Raw genomic sequence first — 21,880 nt, 5'->3', positions numbered from 1 at the left:
TCATTTCGTCTAACACTTTATTGACAGGCCAGCAACCCGTGACCCCGCTTATTAACAGACCAGCAGGACAGACGCCCACCCGAGTCTCCTCCGTGCGCAGCGCCCGAGTCACAGCGACTTCAGGGACAGCCAGCCTGCCCGCCTGCTCCGGGGCCATGGGAAGGGAGCACCGGCAGGGGGACCAGGACAAGAGCTCAACGCCCTGGGCGGAGGGAGGAGACAGCATGGGCAGCGGGCACCCAATACATTTCTGACGGAGAAAAGGTGGAGAGGAAATAATGTCACTAAAATCCAAGACGGTTGTCACAGCTGGTCCGTAGGCGCCTCCAAGTGAAGTCTAAGACGCGCTCACAGTGAGTCTGACACAGCGGGGGAGGCGCGGCGTGTAAGGCCCAGCGTGCTCCTAAGGAGCCGACGCCGATTCTCGGCGAGGATGCACATGTCCCGAAGTCAGCCCTGTCCATGGACGTAATATTCGTAATTTGCTTTCAAAACGAACGCGAAGTAGGGACTGGCCTTCAGGGCCCCGAGCTGCTCGGCCTGAAGCAGATCATTCACGTCCGGCAGGTACTGGCTGAGCTGAATGCCTGCGACAAAACAGAGGCGTTTTTTTTTTTTGTTTTTTTTTAAAATATATATTTTATTGATTTTTTACAGAGAGGAAGGGAGAGGGATAGAGAGCTAGAAACGTCTATGAGAGAAAAACATCCACCAGCTGCCTCCTGCACACCCCCCACCGGGGATGTGCCCGCAACCAAGGTGCCCCTGACCGGAATCGAACCTGGGACCCCTCAGTCCGCAGACCGTCGCTCTACCACTGAGCCACACCGGTTTCGGCCAGAGGTGGTTTTTATGGTCAGGAAACTCCCCCGGGAATCGAACACCTGTGCTTCTATTTAAGTTGTGCGGCGGGGGCTGCTGGGACAGGCCCTGCCTTCAGCTGCTCCATCTGTCCCACACCGGCAGGTCTCACCAAAGGGCACCCCCCTGGTGGTCAGAGAGCGGTCTAGCTAGGTCTTCCATGGGACCTGACCTCTTCTCTTTCTCCATGGCTTCCGCCATCCTGCCAAGGTGCATGCTGGGTGGGTTTCCTTAAAGTAATCACCACCTGGACACAAGTACTTCACAAGATTATATCTTCTCCGACTTGGGAGATAACATGGAAGAAATTCTTCCATGAAAGCTAGCTACCGTATCTCCAAATGTGTTCATGTTTAAATCTAAAACCATGCCCTAACTGGTGTGGCTCAGTGGATAGAGTGTCAGCTTGCAGACTGAAGGGTCCCAGGTTCGATTCCCGTCTAGGGCATGTACAAGTCTGTTGGTTGCGGGCACATCCCCAGCAGGGGGCGTGCAGGAGGCAGCTGATGGATGTAAAGTTTCTAAAATGAAGGAGCAACGCTTCATGTCCGATACTAACAAACCACTCACCATCTTTTAGAAGTTTCTGTAAGATTTTCACAAATATGCTGTCTTTCGATACTTCAATTGGATCATCTTTACCGTCTGAGCTGGACCAGCTGGAAAACAGAATCGGTACAAAGGGGAAATGAAATCACGGCGTCTGTGACATAAATAACATCTGACTGTGGTTGGTTTGGATTGTGGGGCGCAGGCAGAGCAAACCGTGAGTTTTGTGAGACTCTTTCAAATGATTGAAACCAGGGAGCTTTAAGTGCTGACAATACTGAGACTCTTTACATGAGGTATAAGCTGCCACACTTAGGTAGCCTTTCGCAAATACAACCATTATGTACGGTATTTGGTGTGAAAACCAAGTAGTGAGGCATCATTCCGGGGGTTTCTGTGCAGAAGGAATAAACCTGGGAGGGACCCTGAGTAGGACCTCTGAGAGCGCAGGCCACAGTTACCGCTCATATGACACCTTCAGTTCTCATAAAAGTGAAAAGGTAACCAGTGCTGCTAGGTAAGCTTGCTTTTTCTAGTTGAGATTCTCCACTAGAAATTCCAACACACAGAGACACTGCTTGGGAATCAACAATCAATGGATTTACCCAACGTGATAAACAAAAAATGTATTAGTACATAATACAATTAGGCCACAACATTATTTGATGGATGATATAATATCCCTCCCAACAGAGTACCTTTCCAAAAGCATATCTTAGATTCATGCCGTGAGAACTTACTTATCTCTCTGAAGAGCTTTGCAAAGGATTTCCAGTTTCAGATGGTCTATATTTATATCTTCCTCCTTCACAACAAAACAAAAAATCCTCATTAAGTCCTGATTTGAAAATTCTGCGTAATTATTGCTTCACTTTAATTCATAATTTAAAAAAATTTCCCTTCCTTTAAAACATTAACATTGCACAGGAAGTAAACCAATAATTTGTTTGACTTGGTTTCCTGATTATTCTAGGATAATCTGATCTTATCAGAAATAGTGAGAGGGTTAAGATTTTATATATATATATATATATATATATATATATATATATATATATATGTATGTATGTGTGTGTATTTTAAAATATATTTTTAATGATTTCTGGGAGGAAGGGAAAGAAAGAGAGAGACAGAAACATCAGTGATGAGAATCATTGATCGGTTGCCTCCTGCACGCCCCAAAATGGGGATGGAGCCCACAAGAAGGTTAAGAGTTTGAACACGGTAATGTACAAACCCAAGCATTGTTATTTATTCTTTTTCAAAAGTTTATTTTTCCTCTGTGAGTTAGACGTGTGGAGGTTAATAGGCTGGTTAGGTCTCAGGCGCACATTTCTAAGCTACGTGGTCTGTGCCCTGCATCGTGTGCCCACCGCTCAAAGTCACATTTCCTGTCATGTCCTGGACCCCCTTCCCCCGTGGTAGCCACCAAACTGCTGTGTTTAGGACATTGTTTTGTGTTTACATTTGTTGCTTTCGGTTTTATGCCCCACGTTTGAGTGAAATTCCATGGCTCTGTCTTCTCCTGACTTATTTCGCTTAGCAGGATAGCCTCAAGATCTGCTGTTTCCCAAGTCTCCCAAGCTATTCTCAAGTGCAAGGCCAACGACCTAGCCCACAGAACGTTCACTGCAACCTTTTTTGTCTCAGAGGCTGAGAACAGGGTGAATACCATCAAGAATAAATAAGGCAATGTAAATCGAAGAACTAATCACGACTTAATAAATGAAAGAGAAAAAAATACCTTCGGACTCTGAACCTGTGCACAGAAAAAAGACGCCCGGGGACGTGTGAGAGTCATCGGGAAATGAAACCTCTCTCTTTTCATACCCCCGAGCGAGGGGAGCTGAGCCAGGCTTCCCCACGTTCTCATGACTGGCTGAAGAGGTGGTGTGTTTTTAATGTAGTCAGTTCCACAGAAAACTCTGTATGAACCTCATACTGTCTGTGATCTCTTGCGTGATCTTACCTACCTCATTGATATACTCCAGCAGGTCCAGAGCCTTCTTGAAATCGTACTCATTAGCTCTTCTGTTCTCCTCGCAGACGTAGAGCTACGGCAAGGCAGACGGAGGACTGGGTTAAGTAAAGACATAAGCGAGACTACAGACATTTTTTGAAGTCATTGTCTTGCAGGTAAGTTATAGGTTATTTTTATAACAAAGAACAGTGCCACATTTGTAACTTATACTCCATCTCTCTCTTAAAATACCCATTTGCTCCATCGGTAATTAATCTGAGTAACCTCAACATACAGCAACATGTTATCAACACAGAGGTTGGGTGAGCGCACGATTATAAGAACTATGCTGTTGAGAATTGCTATCATGTTTTGTTTTTTCACTTCTTCCTTTTTAAATATAATCAGAGCAAGTTCAAAGCAATCCTAGGACATCATTCTTGCATTGGAAATGCTGTCCTGAAGTTGCAGCCACCAGCACACATAGCACCAGAACTGCCTTCCCCTGGCTGCGGCCGAATCTAGCGATGCTCAGGAAGGGGTCATGCGGCAGAGCAAAGCGAGGGGATGGCAGCTCCGGGCTATTACATCCGGGCCCTTCACTACTCTTCTTGGAGAAGAGCTGAAATGTATCTCCTGGCACCGATTTGCTGGAATGGAAAAGGTCACACAGGAAGTGGGCTGGTCATCAGCATCTCCAGGAGCTGGGGGTGGTGGTGGTGGTGGTGGGGCACAGGGAGGCGAGGCTGGCCCATGGCTCTGCTCCCTGGCTTCCTGCTCCCGGGCAGCTCCTACCAACCATTCCAGGGGCAGTCCCCGGGAAACAGGAAGTGGGAGACGGCTGCTCTTAGAAACCGCGCTGCACAAGACACTGAGGTTTGGAGCCGAGAAGAGGCGTGGGGGCCGGAGGAGCACGTACGCTGATGAGCTGCGGCGCGGTCAGCACTGGCATGGCGCTGAGGCTCAGCTGCTTCTCCGCCAGCAGGGGCTCGGGCAGCGTCTCCTGGTGCAGCAGGAAGCGCTCCTGCTCGGCCATGTCTAGAATGCAAACGAGACGGTGGCGGGGGGAGGGGTTAGCTCTCACTCTGCTCCTCTAAAGCAGGTCTGATTTCAGGAGAAAAAGGGCTCTCTCTAAAGATCGTCTCTTCCCTGTTCAGCCATCTTAGAGCGATTCAATTCTGCTCATCCTGATGATGTCAGAACATAGTCATGGTTTGATCTGAGGACACTGAACGAACATTCTCTTACAGGAAACACGGCCCTAGTTCTCATGGGCCCATTAAGTGAGTAGATGAAGGATCGGTATGTCTTCTTTTAAAATTCTTTTTACCTTCAATTTTTTCTTGCAGTAAATCTTCTGAAAAATCTGAAGCTAATGCAGCCAATTTACTCAAGCCGAGAAGGGTTTTTTTCTTTGCAAAGTAACGCGTTTCCATGTTTGCCAGACCCAGAAGGGTTGCATGAGCCTACAAACAACAACATGTGAGAACTGTGGTCAGACCCTGGTTACTGATTTAAATGGAAATAAACATTAAGTACAGCTCTAACTGTCCTCCTCCCTCCCCAAGCTACATCAATGAAAAATCAAGTCAATATTAGCAAACCTGAAAACTGATGAGTACCATATATATGAAAAAGGAATTTTCCAATAGTATCAACCACCCACACTATTGGGAAGAGAAACACATAACATGCATTTGCTCTATAACAATTATACAGTCACTCCAACATCTTTGTCAGGAATTTAAAAAATTAATTTGTGTACTGTTTTGACTCATAATTTAAACATTTTTATTATACACGTTAATCAAAATTTTACTGTAATAGTCAAATCACAATGGACTGTATTTTTAATTGAGATTAAGAAGTAATGGCAACACTATCATAGAACAAAAGCATTCAAATTATGTATCTCTTTTCCTCTATGTGAGAGGAAAAGAGATACACATTTTAAATGATTTATAAGTAGGATTTGAATTCCAAAAATTACAATAAAATTAACTAAAGTTACCAAAATCTGCTCCATATAACTGAATCCGTCTTACCTTTTCTAATTCTTGGCTATTAATTTCGTGTAACCAGCTGAGATGCTCATGAGCTTGCAAGAAATCTGCCAACTGTCCATGCTGAGCAATGGGCTGAGACAGTAATTTGCCCCTTTTTCCTTTCTCCAGATACCACCGGAAGAGGAAGTCTGAAAAATTCTATAAATACAAAGCCAGGGATCCAGTCCTGTTCAGTAACACAGTTTTAAAACATGTTTGATAATAAAGTATTAAATTTCTCCCCAAGGTCTGAGACCCCAGAAGAGAAATCTTATTTTAAACATTAATTTCCTGTGTAATAGATCCTCAAAAAGAACCTAACTGAATCACCACATTGGACAAATGAGGACATTCAGACTCGGAAAAAAAATCATCTTGCTCAAAATGAGACATAATCTAGATGTACACTGTCCAACAGGGCAGCCCTGGTCACATGTAGCTATTTAAACACATTAAAACTTAAAACCACATGAGCCACATTTTTAATAATTTTTTAAAAAATACATATTTTATTGATTTTTTTACAGAGAGGAAGAGAGAGGGATAGAGTTAGAAACATCAATGAGAGAGAATCATCAATCAGCTGCCTCTTGCATACCCCCTACTGGGGATGTGCCCGCAACCAAGGTACATGCCCTTGACCGGAATCGAACCTGGGACCCTTCAGTCCGCAGGCTGACGCTCTATCCACAGAGCCAAACTGGTTTCGGCACACACGGGCCACATTTTAAGTGCTCGACAGAAACGTGATACATAAATTGGGATCTAAGTTAAACACAAAAAGATTGTGTCATCTTCCAAAAGCCCCAGGTGAGACAGGAAGTGGTAAGAACCTAACACAGCAGGTGCGGCCCATTCCCAGCGTGTTACCTGGTCGGCAAACTGGGTCATGTAGCGCTGGAGCCTGGTCTGGTTGTCCGTCTGCTCACACATTTGCACCAAAATATCAAAGTCACAGTATTTCTCTGCTAACGAAGCAGCCCAGGAGTACTGGCCCAGAGTGACTGGAAATGAGACCAGATGGAAACAAATCTTGTTAGTGAAAACTTAAGATGTAGAGGAGAAAAAAAATTACTTGCAATTTTACCCTTATCCATTTTACATCCTAAAAATAATTAATGGGATAGAAACCTTTCCCGTTACTGACATTTGGATTCAGAATCCACATAAAATCATGGAAGAGCCCAGCCAGGGTGGCTCAGTGGTTGAGCGTAGACCTAAGAACCAGGAGGTCACAGTTCAATTCCGGTCAAGGGCACATGTCCAGATTGTGGGCTCAGTCCCCAGTAGGGGACGTGTAGGAGGCAGCCGATCAATGATTCTCTCTGGTCAGTGCTGTTTCTCTCTCTCTCTTCCTCTCTGAAATCAGTAAAAATATATTTAAAAAAATAAATAAGTAACATAAAATCAGTAAAGATGCAAATTCAGCCCCTGGCTTCATCAATGGATGCTATTCTCTTCCTTCATGTGTGAGTGCAATAGCGGCCCCTCCCCGTCTTCATGGAAAGACGGCTGCATAAAGGAACGCACAAGCTGCCCCTTTCCCACAGCCGGGCTGACGCTGTGTCACGCCGTCGCCTGCTCTGCCAATTCCAAGGCCCCAGCCGAGCTCAGGACCAGGCACTTACGCAGCGGAGACAAGAGCTCCGACCTCTTCTGCACATATTCGGTCTCCAGGCTGTTAAATCTTTCCTGATCCCGGGACCTGTCCAGAGACTTCAGCTGACAGGTATAGCCATCCAGGAAGCAGTCGATCAGTGCGACCAGCTGCTCCGTGAGAATGTTCCGGAGGTTGCTGTCTGCCTGCGGGTAAACCATTTTCAGGACGATCCCGTGCTGGCGCATTATTGCTGTTCGCACACCAGCGGGGCCACTTGTTGCTGTGAAATCACACGAAAGAAGATGGTAAGTGAGGGTTCGTGACGCCTCTGGGAAAGACCACCGGCCTGACAATCCTGGCACTTCACACCGCTGGGCAAATACCAAACAGGAACTCAGCACCCCTCTCTGCCAGCTCAAACCCCATATTCTCTACAGAGCCTTCCTCAGCAAAGCCTGGTCAACGTGGCCCTTCCTTCCTTCCTTCCTCCCTCCCTTCCAAATTCCTTCCATTCTACTCCACTTACTGTCTTCTATTAAGTCAACATAAAATAGGTCAGTACCTCCAGGCCAGGGCCCGCTTCTATGAATAACTACACACATTAAAACCTAGTAGAGGCTGCTCTGCATTGCACTTACAAACCTGCCCGAGAGGAACTATACCGCTTCCACAAGCGATGGCTCATTAGAATATATTTACATATACTGTGTGTGTGTGTGTGTGTGTGTGTGTGTATATATATATATATATATATATATATATATAAATAAATATATATATATTTTCACCCCCCTCCCCCATTAGAATATATTTTGAGGAGCTGCTAGCAGACCAGTATACTCGGGCTCGGTGCTGACCAGCTCACCTGTCCACGGAATATATTCCGGCTCTTTTTCCAGGGGCTCTTCCCTCCTGTACAAGGAGTTTCTGTTTTGCCGATAGTGGCTAGCAGCTTGCAGCATGTCCTGGAGGAAAATGAAGCGAGTTAGCAGATGCAGAAAGCCGTGAGGCCCAGTATGTCCCAAGGGAATTGGAAACATCAAAATCTATCTATGTGAAAAAATCCTCCAATAGGCCTGGAGGATAACTTGTTCTTTTTGCATTTGAAGTCTAACTCCATAATCTAACTCCGAGTTTTGAAAACTACAGTAACCAAAGTTATATATATCCTTCTCCAAAGAGAGGTGTATTCCACTAAATAGAACCTGGGATCCCAGAAATTTATCATGTACATGCAAATATTCAAAACAGCCGTTGACTGATGGATGAAGAACAGAGAAACCACTATCTCCTTTATCCACATCCGGGCTTTGAGTTGCTGAAAACGTCACCCTATTTTGGTACCTTGAGAATGTTGTTCACGCTGATCACCACCTCAGCCCATTCGACTGATTCCAAAGACGTCTCCCTTAAGACCTGCTCCTCATGTTCCAGCAGACACTCACAGATGGTGTCTACCTGCGACACCTGAGTGAGGAGAGAGATGTCAGCCACAAAGTTCAAATCTCCCAACTTTGCAGAATTAGAGTGCCCACATAATTCAGCCTCACGGGTAAGCGAATTCTGGGCTGTCAGCAGGCAGATTTTTAAACTTAGATACCAAGTACAGGCAGCCCTCCAGAGCTATAGGTTCTGCATCTGTGAGATTCAAAATATTTGGGGGGAAATGTGACATTGTCACTGACATGCCCTCTGTATTAGGCCCACCATGGCTGCATTTGTATGAAGCATGTACAGACTTCGCTTTTTTGTTGTTAAAAGTGGAATAACCAGTGGGGGGTGTGCAGAAGGCAGCTGATCAATGATTCTGTCATCACTGATGTTTCTCTCTCTCCCTCTCTCTCTCCCTTCCTCTCTGAAATCAATAAAAATATACTTTAAAAAGTGGATTAAAACATTCAGCAAGGACAGGGAGGGCTTCTTAGTTCTGCGAGCACCTAAGTCAGTGGTACTTTCTGAATGATTTGCCCAGAAAGCAGGAAGTCCAACTTAAATTCCGACGTGCTCTTTGCCCTCCACCTTTCCCCTGCGCGGGCCTGACCTGTGTAAGCGGCCGGGCCCCGGGGAGCCATGCAGGGAAGAAGCCCGTCTCACCTCCCTGAAGAAGATGTCCGCGGGGGTCAGGCTGGCCGGGATGGCGCAGTCCCGCTTGTGCAGAGCGATCAGGATGGCCGTGTTCACCAGCTCCGGCAGCCGCGAGTGGTGGTTCTTGAGGACGATGGCGGCCGACAGCTTCTCCGCGTGCTCACAGAGCAGCCGCCACGTCGCCATGGGCGCCCCCCGCACCGGGGACGTGCGCAGGCGCCCAAACAGGCCGACCTTGCAGAGACACACACAGGTCCTTGGGATGCATTTACGGGAACACACACAATGCATCACACTCCCACCCAAGCACGTGGGGTGCAGAGCCACTGCCCTAGCGCTCCCCACAAAGCACCACCAGCTGCCTCTCCTTCTGGCTGCTTCCAGCACCCACGCACGCATGCACACGCATGCCACACACACCACACACACGCCACACACACACACACACACACACACACACACACACACACACACAGCTTAGCCAGGGCTGCTAACACCTGTAAGAAATATAGACATTCCAGTTCTAAGCTTAGGGTTACTCTTGAGTTTCTCTACTGTTGTCTGTTGACATCTTATTTCTCAAGTTGTCTCTAGATATCTTATTTCTCAAATTATTGCTGCTTGTTATCAAAATGACAAAGTCGTTCTTTCCTATCAGCACCCATGAGCTCCCCGAGAGTCCAGACCTCTTCAACAGCTGAATCCCGGAACCCTAAGCCAGCGAGCGTGTGTGCGTGTGTGTAAAATCCACCGGACACCTGCCCCGCTGCCCTGGGGGAGCCGACCCGGGTGGCAGAGCAGTGCTGGGCCTGCCCCGGCGGTGGGCGCTCACCTGGTGAATGAAGTCCACGAGGAAAGAGTGCGCCTTCATCTTGTCCTCCAGCTGGTGCAGGATGATCAGCGAGCTGTTGCTGAACCCGGGAGCTTCTGTGGGAACACGGCCACGACACTTAAAACACATAACGTACCGGCTTTATCGTCATCACTGAGGTGAGAATAAAAAGCTAAGAGACATCCCTACCAAAGGAAAAGACCAATTTTTCCATGCGATTATTTGTAACATTATCCAAGAGTTTAGGAAACTCAGGGAAACTGTGGGAGTGTGCTGCAATTCACATCACATTTAAAACATGAGAGAGCATAACCAATGGACACGGACACTGGGGCGGTGGGGGGACAGGGAGGGGCCGATGGGGGAACAAAGTAGACTTGCTCCATCATCCCCTCAGTTTCTGTTCTATCATGTGGATCTGTCTGAAGTCCTTCTCACAATCTACAACCTTTTATTTATTTATTTATTTATTTATTTATTTTTATTATTATTTTTCAATATATTTTATTGATTTTTTACAGAGAGGAAAAGAGAGAGATAGCTAAAAACATTGATGAGAGAGTAACATCGACCAGCTGCCTCTTGCACACCCCTACCGGGGATGTGCCCGCAACCAAGGTACATGCCCTTGACCGGAATTGAACCCGGGACCTTTCAGTCCGCAGGCCGACGCTCTACCACTGAGCCAAACTGGTTTCGGCAGGAAAGCCACAACTTTATAAAAAATACTGAGTTAATATTAAACTGTCTCATAAACTTAAACCAGATTCTTTGAGAGACACTTACACAAAAGAGCCAAGATGTTCTTCTCAGAACAGAGCATCCCATGTACCAGCCCCGGACGTGCCTACCTTCGGGGACAGACTCTGCCCAGCGCGGGTCCGAGGCGGGATAGTCGTCCACCAGGTCCACGCTGATCTGGGCCACAGCCTTGTCCAGTTCGCTGTCCGAGTCCAGATCGGAGGAAAACAGCTCGTCGACCATCATCTGAGCGTGACCCAGGTCTTTTCTGAAACAGAACCGGGAAACAGAAGCTTGAAAGGAGGCAGAGCATGCTCAATACCCACTGTGAGAAAGTAAATGTGAACTTCAAGTCCCATCTTCTAGGCCAATATTAATTACTTTTAGTAACGTTTAGCGAAATGCATTCATGAATTCAACAAATTCACGCTGAGTGCTTAGAATATGCTGGGCACTGGAGACAGAATGACAGGACACTGGAGAGCAGCCCATGGTTTGTCATGAGGGATCAGCCGATGAAACAGGAAGTTACGCCGACACAATGGCTGGGAAGGAACAGGGGAACAAACACCATCGGAGGGGCCGGGAAAACCTCCTAGGAGAAGAGGTGGCGGCCGCTAAGGGGGAGTGCAGGGAGGCCGGGAGCTCGGGAGGGCACAGGGCAGAGAGCAGGTGCTCGAGGGAAGAATGCCTGCAGCCAGGAGAGAACTGACGCCACCGAGGGAGCCGAGATGAGCCAGGGAGGAAAGTGCCCCGGGCAGATCTTCTAGAAACACCTATCAAAGGTCGGGTGAGCCCAGCCTGCGAGGCTCAGCGGCTGAGCGTCGACCTATGAACCAGGAGGTCACGGTTCAATTCCCAGTCAGGGCACATGCCCAGGTTGTGGGCTCCATCCCCAATGGGGGGTGTGCAGGGGGCAGCTGATCCACGATTCTCTCTCATCATGGATGTTTCTCGCTCTTTCTCTCTCTCTCCCTTCCTCTCTGAAATCAACAAAAATGGGTTTAAAGAAAAACAAAAAGGATAAAAACAACCTTCTATTTGCCTAACATTATAAAAAAAGATGCCTGCAAGCTGTCTTCATGGCCACTGTTTCCGAAGGTGCCCTGCTTTTCATGAAGGGGAGAGGGTGACGCATCATCTTCCCCCAGCATAGCTGGGACCCTCCCATGATGACCAAGTTCAGAAGAACAGTTGCGAAAGTGTCAAGTTCATTAAAAACACTTTCTTTTTAACGACTCATTCTTCTAACCCGCTGGGTCTTCGAATAAGGAGCATGTCAGCAACTGTGTCCTCAGACTTAAATAAGCCATCATTTAAAAACCGGTTATACCTGCAGTACTGCAGAAAAGCGGCTTTCAGCAATCTGGTTTTATCCTCCTGGGCTATGGTTTCGTTCTTTGTAGAGGTCTCTAAAACCATACTCTGTAAAATAACAATAATTTAGAAATTAAGGTGTCAGATTATTTTAATATATTTTTATTGATATCAGAGAGGAAGAGAGAAACATTTGTGGAAACAGCCTGATGAAAACGTAAAAACGGCATAGAACACGTACCTCATTGCTTGGCTCAGCGATGGAAGAAGCTAGAGATTCTTCCAGGTCCTCCGCTAACATGGACACGTTTTCCCTGGGAGTAACAGCCACCAGCCCACTGTTTCTAGAAAACAGTATCGGGACACCACCACAGGAACCGGCTCCTAAAATACTGTCCCCTGGAAGACACACACAGTCAATTATAAGGACACATGCTTCCTAAAACCCCCTCCTCGGCAGAAAATCAGCTGACGCACGGAGACACGTCCTTGGTGTGAACCCAGTTCTTTGTCCCAAGTCCAAGGTCAAGAACCTGCTGCTATCTGAAGGAGCAGCCTGTGCCCTCAGCTTCAGGACAATCAACGCTAGTCTCAATAGCAGGCAGTAAGCAAAAGAGTAAAACGACTCGTTTTGAAAAATTCAAAATACCAGCTTTTGTAACCTGATGGGGTCCTTTTGTTCTCTTCTGCCATGGCTCACCGGTAAGCCAGTTGGGGGCGGGCGGTGGAGTGGCAGGTCTAAGCCTGCTCAGGCCCTTACTTAATGCCTCCTACCCACCAGTCAGGTCTCGTGTTGGGACCAGAAAATCGAGGTTTCATCCTGTTGCCTCACCTGGATTCTGCCCTCTGCCCCTGCCCAATCCCTTTAGATAAATATCCTGATTTAACCATCTGCTTGGCTTTCTTTCACTCCCGGATGGCTTAACCCCGCCCCCTCCCCATGAGTCCAACAACTGAGGGTCTTCTTATCCAGGGGTCTGGATACACTTAAAGAACAACTCAGAGTGCTAACTGGTTTGGCTCAGTGGATAGAGCGTCGGCCTGCAGACTAAAGGATCCCAGGTTTGATTCCGGTCAGGGGCATGTACCTTGGTTGAGAGCACACACCCAGTGGGGGGTGTGCAGGAGGCAGCTGATGGATGTTTCTCTCTCACTGATGTTTCTAACTTTCTTCAGTGCGCAGACCGATGCTTTATCCACTGAGCTAAACCGGTTTCGGCTCAATGTTTCAAACTTTCTATCCCTCTTCCTTCTTCTCTATAAAAAAAAAAAAAAATCAACAAAATATATTTAAAAAAGAACAACTCAGAATGAGTCACTCTTACTAACTAGGGATAAGCAATTCTTATGTCAGTCCTTCCCTTCTTGGCATTTTCTGGAGAAAGTGTTGCTATTTTGCCTATAAATGTGACAGCCTGGGAATTCTACGCCCCTTCTAGTTTTTCAGTTCTGCTGTGACTTCAGCTATCATGGGTGTGGCACTGAAGGTCTGAGCAGCACTGGAGGTCCGAGCTTGAAGAAACACTCATGGGAGAGGAATAGAGACGACAAGAAAGACGAGCGAGCTCACTGCCTCACTCTCCCGCTGCTCCGTACCTTGCGTGTTGAAGACGATCTTCTCCTGCGGAGGAGAGAGCCTGCCGGTGCCGGTGGAGCACACGAAGACGGCGCTGTCGCTGTACAGGTAGGCGGTTTGGCTGGAGAAGTCCGGGACCATCAGCCGACACATGGCCGACTCCTCAGACTGAAAATCAAATCCGAAATCCCATCTCATGAGGACCGACACACAAAGGCTTGTCTGTATGACTTCATCCTTCCCACTCGGGTACCACATGTTACGGTTTATTGAAATAAGAGAACAAGTTAGAATTTCTTACAGTCTTCGGCTTAACAAGCCATATTAAAATAAGCACAAGGGTTTAGCAGGCTTAGTACTCTACGAGGCTAAATGAAGTGAACTTACAGTTAAGGCTGTCCCTCATGAACTCACAGTTATTCAACAATACGTCCAATTGCTGTTAAGAACCTTAACATTGGAGATCTTTCCCTCCTTTTAACCGAATGCATGAACTTTAAGTGCAGAATGCCTACAAACATAACCCTACTTGGAGTGAAAGGGAATTTTTCTGTGATATCAGGACTCAAAGCCAAACCCCAATGCCTACCCAGTTTGTTCCTTATTTTTCACTGATTAGTTCATCAGTCTTTTCTTTCGACTCAACAGGAGAGAAACGAGGCTCCCTTCAGAGGGAAGGTGAGAAGCAGCCAACGGCTGTTGCCAGCGGCTCCGACCGCATTTCTCCTCAGCTAAGGCTGAGCAACACGTCTGAGATGGCAAGTAAAATGCAATGTCTAAAACGTAGCTGTTTTCAAATACGGCCGCCAAAATAAATAAAACAAATATACCCGAGCCCTGCAGATGCAGCTCTCAAAGAACTTGACGCCGGAATGGTCAGGGGAAGAAAACCGAGCGTGTGAGCATCACTCTGGGATTGAACTTAGGTAAGGTCTTACCTGAAAGGGAGGGTTGTACTGAGTGACTTCTACTGTGACCGCATCTGACATCTGGTAGCCGTTATCTTCCACCGTCACCAGCGAGTAATAGACGAGGCACGGGCTGTCTTTGGGGTGCCAGGCGGCTGCCAGCACCACCAGCCCGTCACTGGTCAGGGCGGAAGGGAAAGGACAGTCACGTGGGCAGACCGCCTGGCAGCTTCTCACGAGGTTAAACACGCTCGTTCCACGCGGCCTCGCAAGCCCCCTCCCATTCACCCCGGAGAAGTCACGCTGGTCGCTCACATGGCAAGATCAGCATTAGAGACCTCGAAAGACTGCTCATCATTTTATCACACACACCACCTTCCTCCCCAGACAGCCACCTAGCGTCTTTATGACAAAGTAACGGCTCACCAGTTTTGCTTCAAATCCAAATACCGAACGTTGACCCCCTCTTTAATAGCTTCGTAGTTGCTTTCCGATCCCTAGATGAAGACATCAACAAGGTAAGCTCCATGCGTATAGGAATCACCTTCACCTCTGCACCCAGCACCGGCTAACGTGCCTCAGCCACAGAAGCTCAGCTGCTGAGTGATCATGCCTTTTAAACATTATTAAGCCAATCGGTGAGCTACAATATCTCTAGAGATTGAATACCTGACTTGTTTATCTGGTGGCTAAAGACGGTGTTTGTATATTACCTTAATATACATGCTTCCGGATAAAACACTGAAGGAGCAAGCACACTCATGCCCCCGCAAATGTGAACGCGAGGCGCGGACCGCTACTTACCCAAATGGCATCGGTGATGTTCTCCTTCAGGGCCCTGTTCATGTCCCAGCTGTGCACCTGCTTCTCTGACCAGTCATCCAGCTCCCACTTACTGATGCTCGCACTGGTCAGGCTGTACAAGCTTGACCTCTCGCTGTCCCACAGCACGCTGGAGAGCTGCATGGAGAAGAGAGCAAAGCCAAGTTTACGGACTCCGCTCTCATCATTAATGTTTCTCTCTCTCTCCCTCCCTCTCTTTCTTCTCTGAAATTGATAAACATATATATTTTTTTAAAACAAACTTATAAAAACAATTATTTTATCAACTTACCATGAGATCGCTGCTCGCAGATAAAATCCCCAGAAGAGAAGAGACCTTCCGCCCGATGCCTGAGAGCACGCCTTGGCCTTGGGGCAGGGCCCGCTGATGAACCTTTCCCAGGTTCTCCGGCGTCAAGCGAATCAGCTGGCTTCCCGAGGAGGCCAAAATAAAGCTTCCTCCCTGGGAACAAATAGTGTGAAATTAATTCAGTGAAGCAACTAACACCCGGATAAAGAAAGTTAACACAGAATGCTTCAATACAAGGGAAAACCGTCTATCCCTTAATAAGAAATCTCAGAGCATACAAAGGAACACTGCTGGTAAAATAACTTACATATGAATCCATTCACTTAAGACTATTCATTCTACATAGGAAAACTTTTGCTGCTGTTTTGTTTTTTAAACTGCCTATTTTTTTCTGGTTTTTAAATTACAGGTTCACCACATTGCAGGTTAAACAAATAGAGCGTCAGATTTTATTGCTTTGGTAAACCTGCAGAGTATTACAGTAGCAAACCATTCTTCATAGTGCCCCAGTTTTTACATCACTCGTATAAAATATTCCTGAAAGAAATAAACACCACTAGCTACTCTCCAGTGTTGGCATTTCAGAGCCCTATGAGAAGTCCTTTCTCTCACTAACTGTTCGAATCACAGACTCTTTTTTTTTTATTAAGTATATTTTATTGATTTTGTACAGAGAGGAAGGGAGAGAGATAGAGTTAGAAACATTGATGAGAGAGTCATCGATCGGCTGCCTCTTGCACACCCCCTACTGGGGATATGCCCAAAACCAAGGTTCATGCCCTTGACCGGAATTGAACCCAGGACCTTTCAGTCCCCAAGCCGACGCTCTATCCATTGAGCCAAACCGGTTTCGGCCGAATCATAGACTCCTGCATCCTTCTCCTCTCTCTTTTATCGCTCCCTGGCCTGCATGGTCTGTTCAAAACCCTGAATTATTCAGTCATTCAAACCCCACTTCTTAGCCATGTGACAGCTTTCCAGCACAGAGAGAAGAATATGCACTGCGTACTATACCTGCACCGCTGTTAGGAAATTGTAAGTCTTATCACCTCCCGAGTCTACGTAAGTCTCCGTGTAGGCGTCTTCATGAGCAAGGCTTGGCCAATAGCGAACGGAGCCCTCTCTGGTGGCCGCCATGACAGCGACAGACTGAAAACAAGATCAGCACACTCAGCAACCACGCTAAAGGGAGGATGCAGGAACTGGGAGTCTGATGAAACTGACGTTAAAACACCGGGGCAATTTACTATCTGATCAGGAAAAATCAGAAATAAAAACTCCTTTGGATACTTAAAAAAATTAAATAAATACAATGTTAAATTAAGGCAGAGGTGGTTAGGGGTGATCAGGCTGGCAGGGGAGTGGTTAGGGGGTGATCAGGCTGGCAGGCAGGCGAGCAGTTGGGAACCAGCAGACCCGGATTGTGAAAGGGATGTCTGATTGCCGGTTTAGGCCTGATCCCACAAGGCAGTCAGACATCCCCTGAGGGGTCCCAGATTAGAAAGGGTGCAGGCTGGCCTGAAGGGACCCCCCCCCCCCCCCCTCTCTAGTATTAATAAGCACTTGAGTCACCTACCTGAGTAGAATGCACTTCACCCGCAGGAGCCAAGTAAGAGAGAGCCACCAGGTCAGCGCTCCGCTGGCAGTCACTGGGCGGCAGCTGGAGCTCTTTGCAAACAGAGAGCTGTAGAGCAAAGCCCAACCAAAGACCTTTCGCATCACGTCCACCTTTTTGAATATGCACCTGACATCACCATTTTCTTTCTCTGCCCATTTTACATTCTATTTCACTGCTGGAGGTAGCACTCTACAAATATTCTTTCTTCTCAAAATTTTCTATCAGGGTTTCAGTAGTTTTAAAACAGTTTCGTAAAGAGATATAAAATCAGGAAAGCTTAAGAACTAGACCGCACTCTGAATATCAACCAACCCAATCTCTTCCCGGACTGAAAAGAGTGTACTGCTTCAGAGAGGAGTACGTGCTCAGCATTTTGGATCGCCATGCACGTGCAAACCCACTCATGCTTGAAGACATTCAGATTGTCCTCCCCACAACTCTACAAATTTAGGGTAAAAACTAAGGGCCAACGGGTTCCCTCTCCTCTATCTCCTTTCATCTCTCCAAAGAGCTGTTACCTTAGAAATGGGGGACAGAGCAATCTTCCAGACAATGAGCTTGTCTTTGCAGACCAGACAAGCCCATCCACCTTCATCTATGCGAACGGTCAGCAGGTCATCATCTGAACAAAAATACGAGGGGAGAGAAAATGAGGTACATTGTGCATCTTAGTGTCCAAAAAAGAGCAGGCAGTTCACATTTCCTTACACCAAAGTCTTCACTGCCATATATATATATATATTTTTAAGTATATTTTGATTTTTTACAGAGAGGAAGGGAGAGGGAGAGAGTTAGAAACATTGATGAGAGAGAAACATCAATCAGCTGCTTCCTGCACACCCCCTACTGGATACATGCCCTTGACTGGAATCGAACCTGGGACCTTTCAGTCTGCTTTATCCACTGAGCCAAATTGGTTAGGGCACTGCCACATTCTTCACCACAAAAATTACCATTCATGAAAAAGGTTAATCTACAACAAAAAAATGCTCTTGTATATCATTCAGGAGTTATCAATATCCAAAACTAGAGATCCATTTCACTCTGATAATCAGTTTTAAAAGAAATATACCTGGAGACAAAAAGTATATATTGGAGCTAGGTTTAATCTCTCTTAATTTTTGTTATAAACAGATATCCTACTTTCTGTAATACTATCATAGTCAAGATGTGCAAGTTCATGTTGATGAGAAATATTCCATCTTCTAGGACGGAGTACCTGTCAATCACAGTATGAATATATTTTACATCATGATGCATTTGTAAACAATGTAAATAAAACAAAACAAAACAAAACTTACTTAACATTATATGAGATGCACTCTGCTATTCTAGATTCTTTTATTTCATTTAAAAAAAAAATGCTGGTTATGAAACACTAAACTGATCTCAGTCACCACCTACAGCTTGAAAAACAATATTCCAGAAAAATCACAAAGATCTAGAATTAAATTCTTTTATAAAAAAATATTTTTATTGATTTCAGAGAGGAAGGGAGTGGGAGAGAGAGAGATAGAGATATCAATGATGAGAGAGAATCATTGATCAGCTGCCTCCTGCACGTCCTACACTGGAGATCAAACCCGCAACCTGAGCCTGTGCCCTGACTGGGAATCGAACCGTGACCTCTTGGTTCATAGGTTGATGCTCGACCAGTGAGCTACACCAGCCGGGCCTCAATTAATTTTTGAAATTGGACTTCGAGTTTTGCATTTGCAGTACTTACAACCATTAAAGATTTGACTGTGCTGGCATGAAATCCTGCTTCTAAAATTTATTATATTTCTCGATCACAGTGAAAAAGCAAACAGGTTGTCCCTGTCTGTGCATTTCGCTGGAGGGCTATCAGAGAGGGCACCCATTTCAAGCTCCTGGCTAGAGCGAGGCTTTGTGTGAATTGCAATGAGAGGCGAATGGAAGACGGCACTCACCTTCAGCCAATGTCAGGACTTCCATGACTTTGACCGGGAGAGACGATCCAAACGTCTTCACGTCGTAGTTCATGGTCTCGGTTATGGAGTGATGTGGGAACATTCGTGTGGGTGTTCCTCTAAAGAAGAGAGACCTCATTGTCACCATAACTTACATTCTCCATCAGCCTAATGTTTACGTATCTATTTCCACAATAAAGGGAAGAGCTTTGATAAACAAATATGAAGTGGAACAGTGAAAAAAAAAAACTCTGGCTCGTGTATTCGTAATTAAGTGTATTTTTCATTAAAGATAGATGGGGTTTAGGAGACCCCGGCCTTACACTTTTATACTCTAGTTTCTGGATGCATGTGTCATTCACCTAAACCAGTGGTTGGCAAACTGCAGCTCGCGAGCCACATGGGGCTCTTTGGCCCCTTGAGTTTTTAACAAAGGGAGGCTTAGAAGAACCCTAATTAAGTTAATAACAATGTACCTACCTATATGGTTTCAATTTATAAAACTTGGCTCTCAAAAGAAATTTCAGTTGTTGTACCGTTATTTCACTCTGTTGACTAATGCGTTTGCTGACCACTGACCTAAACTCTTTATAACTCTGCTTCCTTAGCTTTGACATAAGGTTGGACTAGATCAGAGTTTTTCAAATTGTGGGTAAAACTGAGGGTCTCGATCAATCAACATTTAAAAAAATATATATTTTTTTTATTGATTTTTTTACAGAGAGGAAGGGAGAGGGATAGAGAGCTAGAAACATTGATGAGAAAGAATCATCAAACAGCTGCCTCTTGCACACCCCTCACCAGGGATGTGCCCGCAACCAATGCACATGCCCTTGACTGGAATCGGACCTGGGACCCTTCAGTCCACAGACCGATGCTCTACCCACTGAGCCAAACTGGTTTCGGCCAATCAACATTTTTGAAAACAAGACAGGATATAAAATATGAATATAAATTCTGGTAACAAAACTACTCTTAGCTCCCTGCTATGGTCAAACAAGTTTTACAAACTTCGGATTACATTTTCTTCTAAACTCTTGTCACTGCTAGAATGACAAGACTCTACCAGATCTGCATAATCAAGCAAGAAATTAAGTAGGATCCCTGGCTGGTGTTTCCCAATAGTTGGGGCATTGTCCAGCACACCGCAGGGTCAAGGGTTCGATTCCTGGTCAAGGGCAGGTACCTGGGTTGCAGATTCACCCCCTGCCCCAGTTAGGGAGCATGTAAGAAGCAACCTCAATGTTTCTCTCTCTCCCTGAATAAGCAATGGAAAAAATATCCACTGGTGAAGATTAATAAAACAACTACCACAAAAAAAGAAATTAAATGGGTCACACGTATCTGCTGCTGCCTGCTATTCAATACAGCCAATACAGCCAAAGAAATTATATTTTTTTCTTTTCACCTTCATTTTAACATTGAGAAAAAAATGGAAAGTCACCAGTTTAAACGTTATTCTATCTCTTATCATATGGAGATTAAATGAGAAGACTTCAAATACAGAATGGTCCAAAGCTTTGTTCACCAACAGGGTAGGACAACAAAGATTTTTTTCTTTAAAGGATCATCACCTGTCCTAGCCGGTTTGGCTCAGTGGATAGAGCGGTGGGCCTTCAGGCTGAAGGGTCCCGGGTTCATTCCAGTCAAGGGCACATGCCTAGGCTTCGGCTCTATCCCCCATAGGGGGCATGCAGGAGGCAGCAATCAATGATTCTCTCTCATTATTGATATTTTTCTCCCTCTCCCTTCCTCTCTGAAACTTGCCTCCTCCTAAAGCCCTGGATTAATTGCGGAAGGGGGCGTGGTGTGGACCAGCGATGCGGACCAGCATGCCAAGTTTTTATCTGGTAACAAAGCTCTTCTCATCTCCCTGCTTATGGGAAGCCTTTTCCCTGTTACTTTAGTTGCAAGCGAATGTGTGTAGCTAAAACCCCTTCATCATCCCGATGGGCAGAGTCCCGGCAGTTAGCACGTCAGGTCTACACAATGACGGGGGGTCGGGGGCTCATCCCCACCATCGCTCTCTATCCGCGTCGGCATTTCCCACGGACGCCTCCGGCCGGAGTGAGGCGGACTCGGGGCAGGTACCATCCCCGCCACTGCACCGACGGGAGAACCTCACACCAGGTCACAGGGCTGGGAGGGCGGGCGGAAACCACCGATGCCAACACACTCTGCCCTTCACCTCCATTCAAACGTAACCCCCCGCAAGTGCGAGAGCGAAACCGCGATCAATGGAAGTGATGCCCAGTAACCTGCCAGGGCAGGGGCGATCGCTTACCGCGAGCCCAGCGAGCTGTGCCGGCCGACCGGAGAGAAGAGCGCGGGGGAGCCGCCCGCCGACCCCAGCGACAGACCCTTCCTGCCGGCCGCCCGCGGCGTGGAGCCCGGCCCGACTCCGCCCAGCGGGCCCCTCCGGGCCCCCGGCCCCGGGGTCCGCGGAGAGGAGACGGCCGGGAACATGACGGAGAGGAAAAGCTGCAGAGCGCGCGTAGGTTCCGGCCGTGGGGCTGGCGCGCGGAGCTTGAACACGGGGCGGGAGGGCGCGCCGTGAATACGTTAAAGCGCCGCGCCGCGGGCTGGGAAGGAGGGCTCAGGATGATGACGTCAAAGCGCCGCGCCTAGGAAGGAGGGCACAGAATGGTGACGTTAAAGGATCGCGCCACGGTCTGTGAAGGAGGGCGCGGGACGATGACGTCAAAGGCGCTGGGCGAGTGCGCGG

The 21,880-nt window shown here is 46.8% G+C and overlaps 1 protein-coding gene across 1 annotated transcript; it reads right to left on the bottom strand.

Annotated features, from left to right (window-relative positions):
- NUP133 (nucleoporin 133) lies at positions 1-21,717 on the bottom strand. Its single transcript, XM_036422756.2, has 26 exons — positions 21,440-21,717; positions 19,156-19,274; positions 17,743-17,846; positions 17,183-17,290; positions 16,621-16,755; positions 15,589-15,759; positions 15,279-15,434; positions 14,901-14,971; positions 14,505-14,652; positions 13,587-13,734; positions 12,232-12,389; positions 12,007-12,098; positions 10,784-10,941; positions 9,933-10,027; positions 9,110-9,334; positions 8,360-8,482; positions 7,881-7,980; positions 7,044-7,295; positions 6,286-6,419; positions 5,416-5,574; positions 4,701-4,836; positions 4,290-4,408; positions 3,384-3,464; positions 2,151-2,215; positions 1,432-1,520; positions 1-587 (listed from the first exon to the last, which is right to left on the bottom strand). The coding sequence occupies exons 1-26, from the start codon at positions 21,619-21,621 to the stop codon at positions 451-453; spliced, it is 3,465 nt and encodes a 1,154-aa protein (XP_036278649.1). The 5' UTR covers positions 21,622-21,717; the 3' UTR covers positions 1-450.
- Positions 21,718-21,880: the final 163 nt, after the last annotated feature.

This window comes from Pipistrellus kuhlii, unplaced genomic scaffold, assembly GCF_014108245.1.
Source record: "Pipistrellus kuhlii isolate mPipKuh1 unplaced genomic scaffold, mPipKuh1.p scaffold_m20_p_72, whole genome shotgun sequence".
Lineage (NCBI taxonomy): Eukaryota > Metazoa > Chordata > Mammalia > Chiroptera > Vespertilionidae > Pipistrellus > Pipistrellus kuhlii.
Note: the sequence above shows the minus strand (reverse complement) of the source record. Positions and strands in the feature narration are given on the sequence as shown.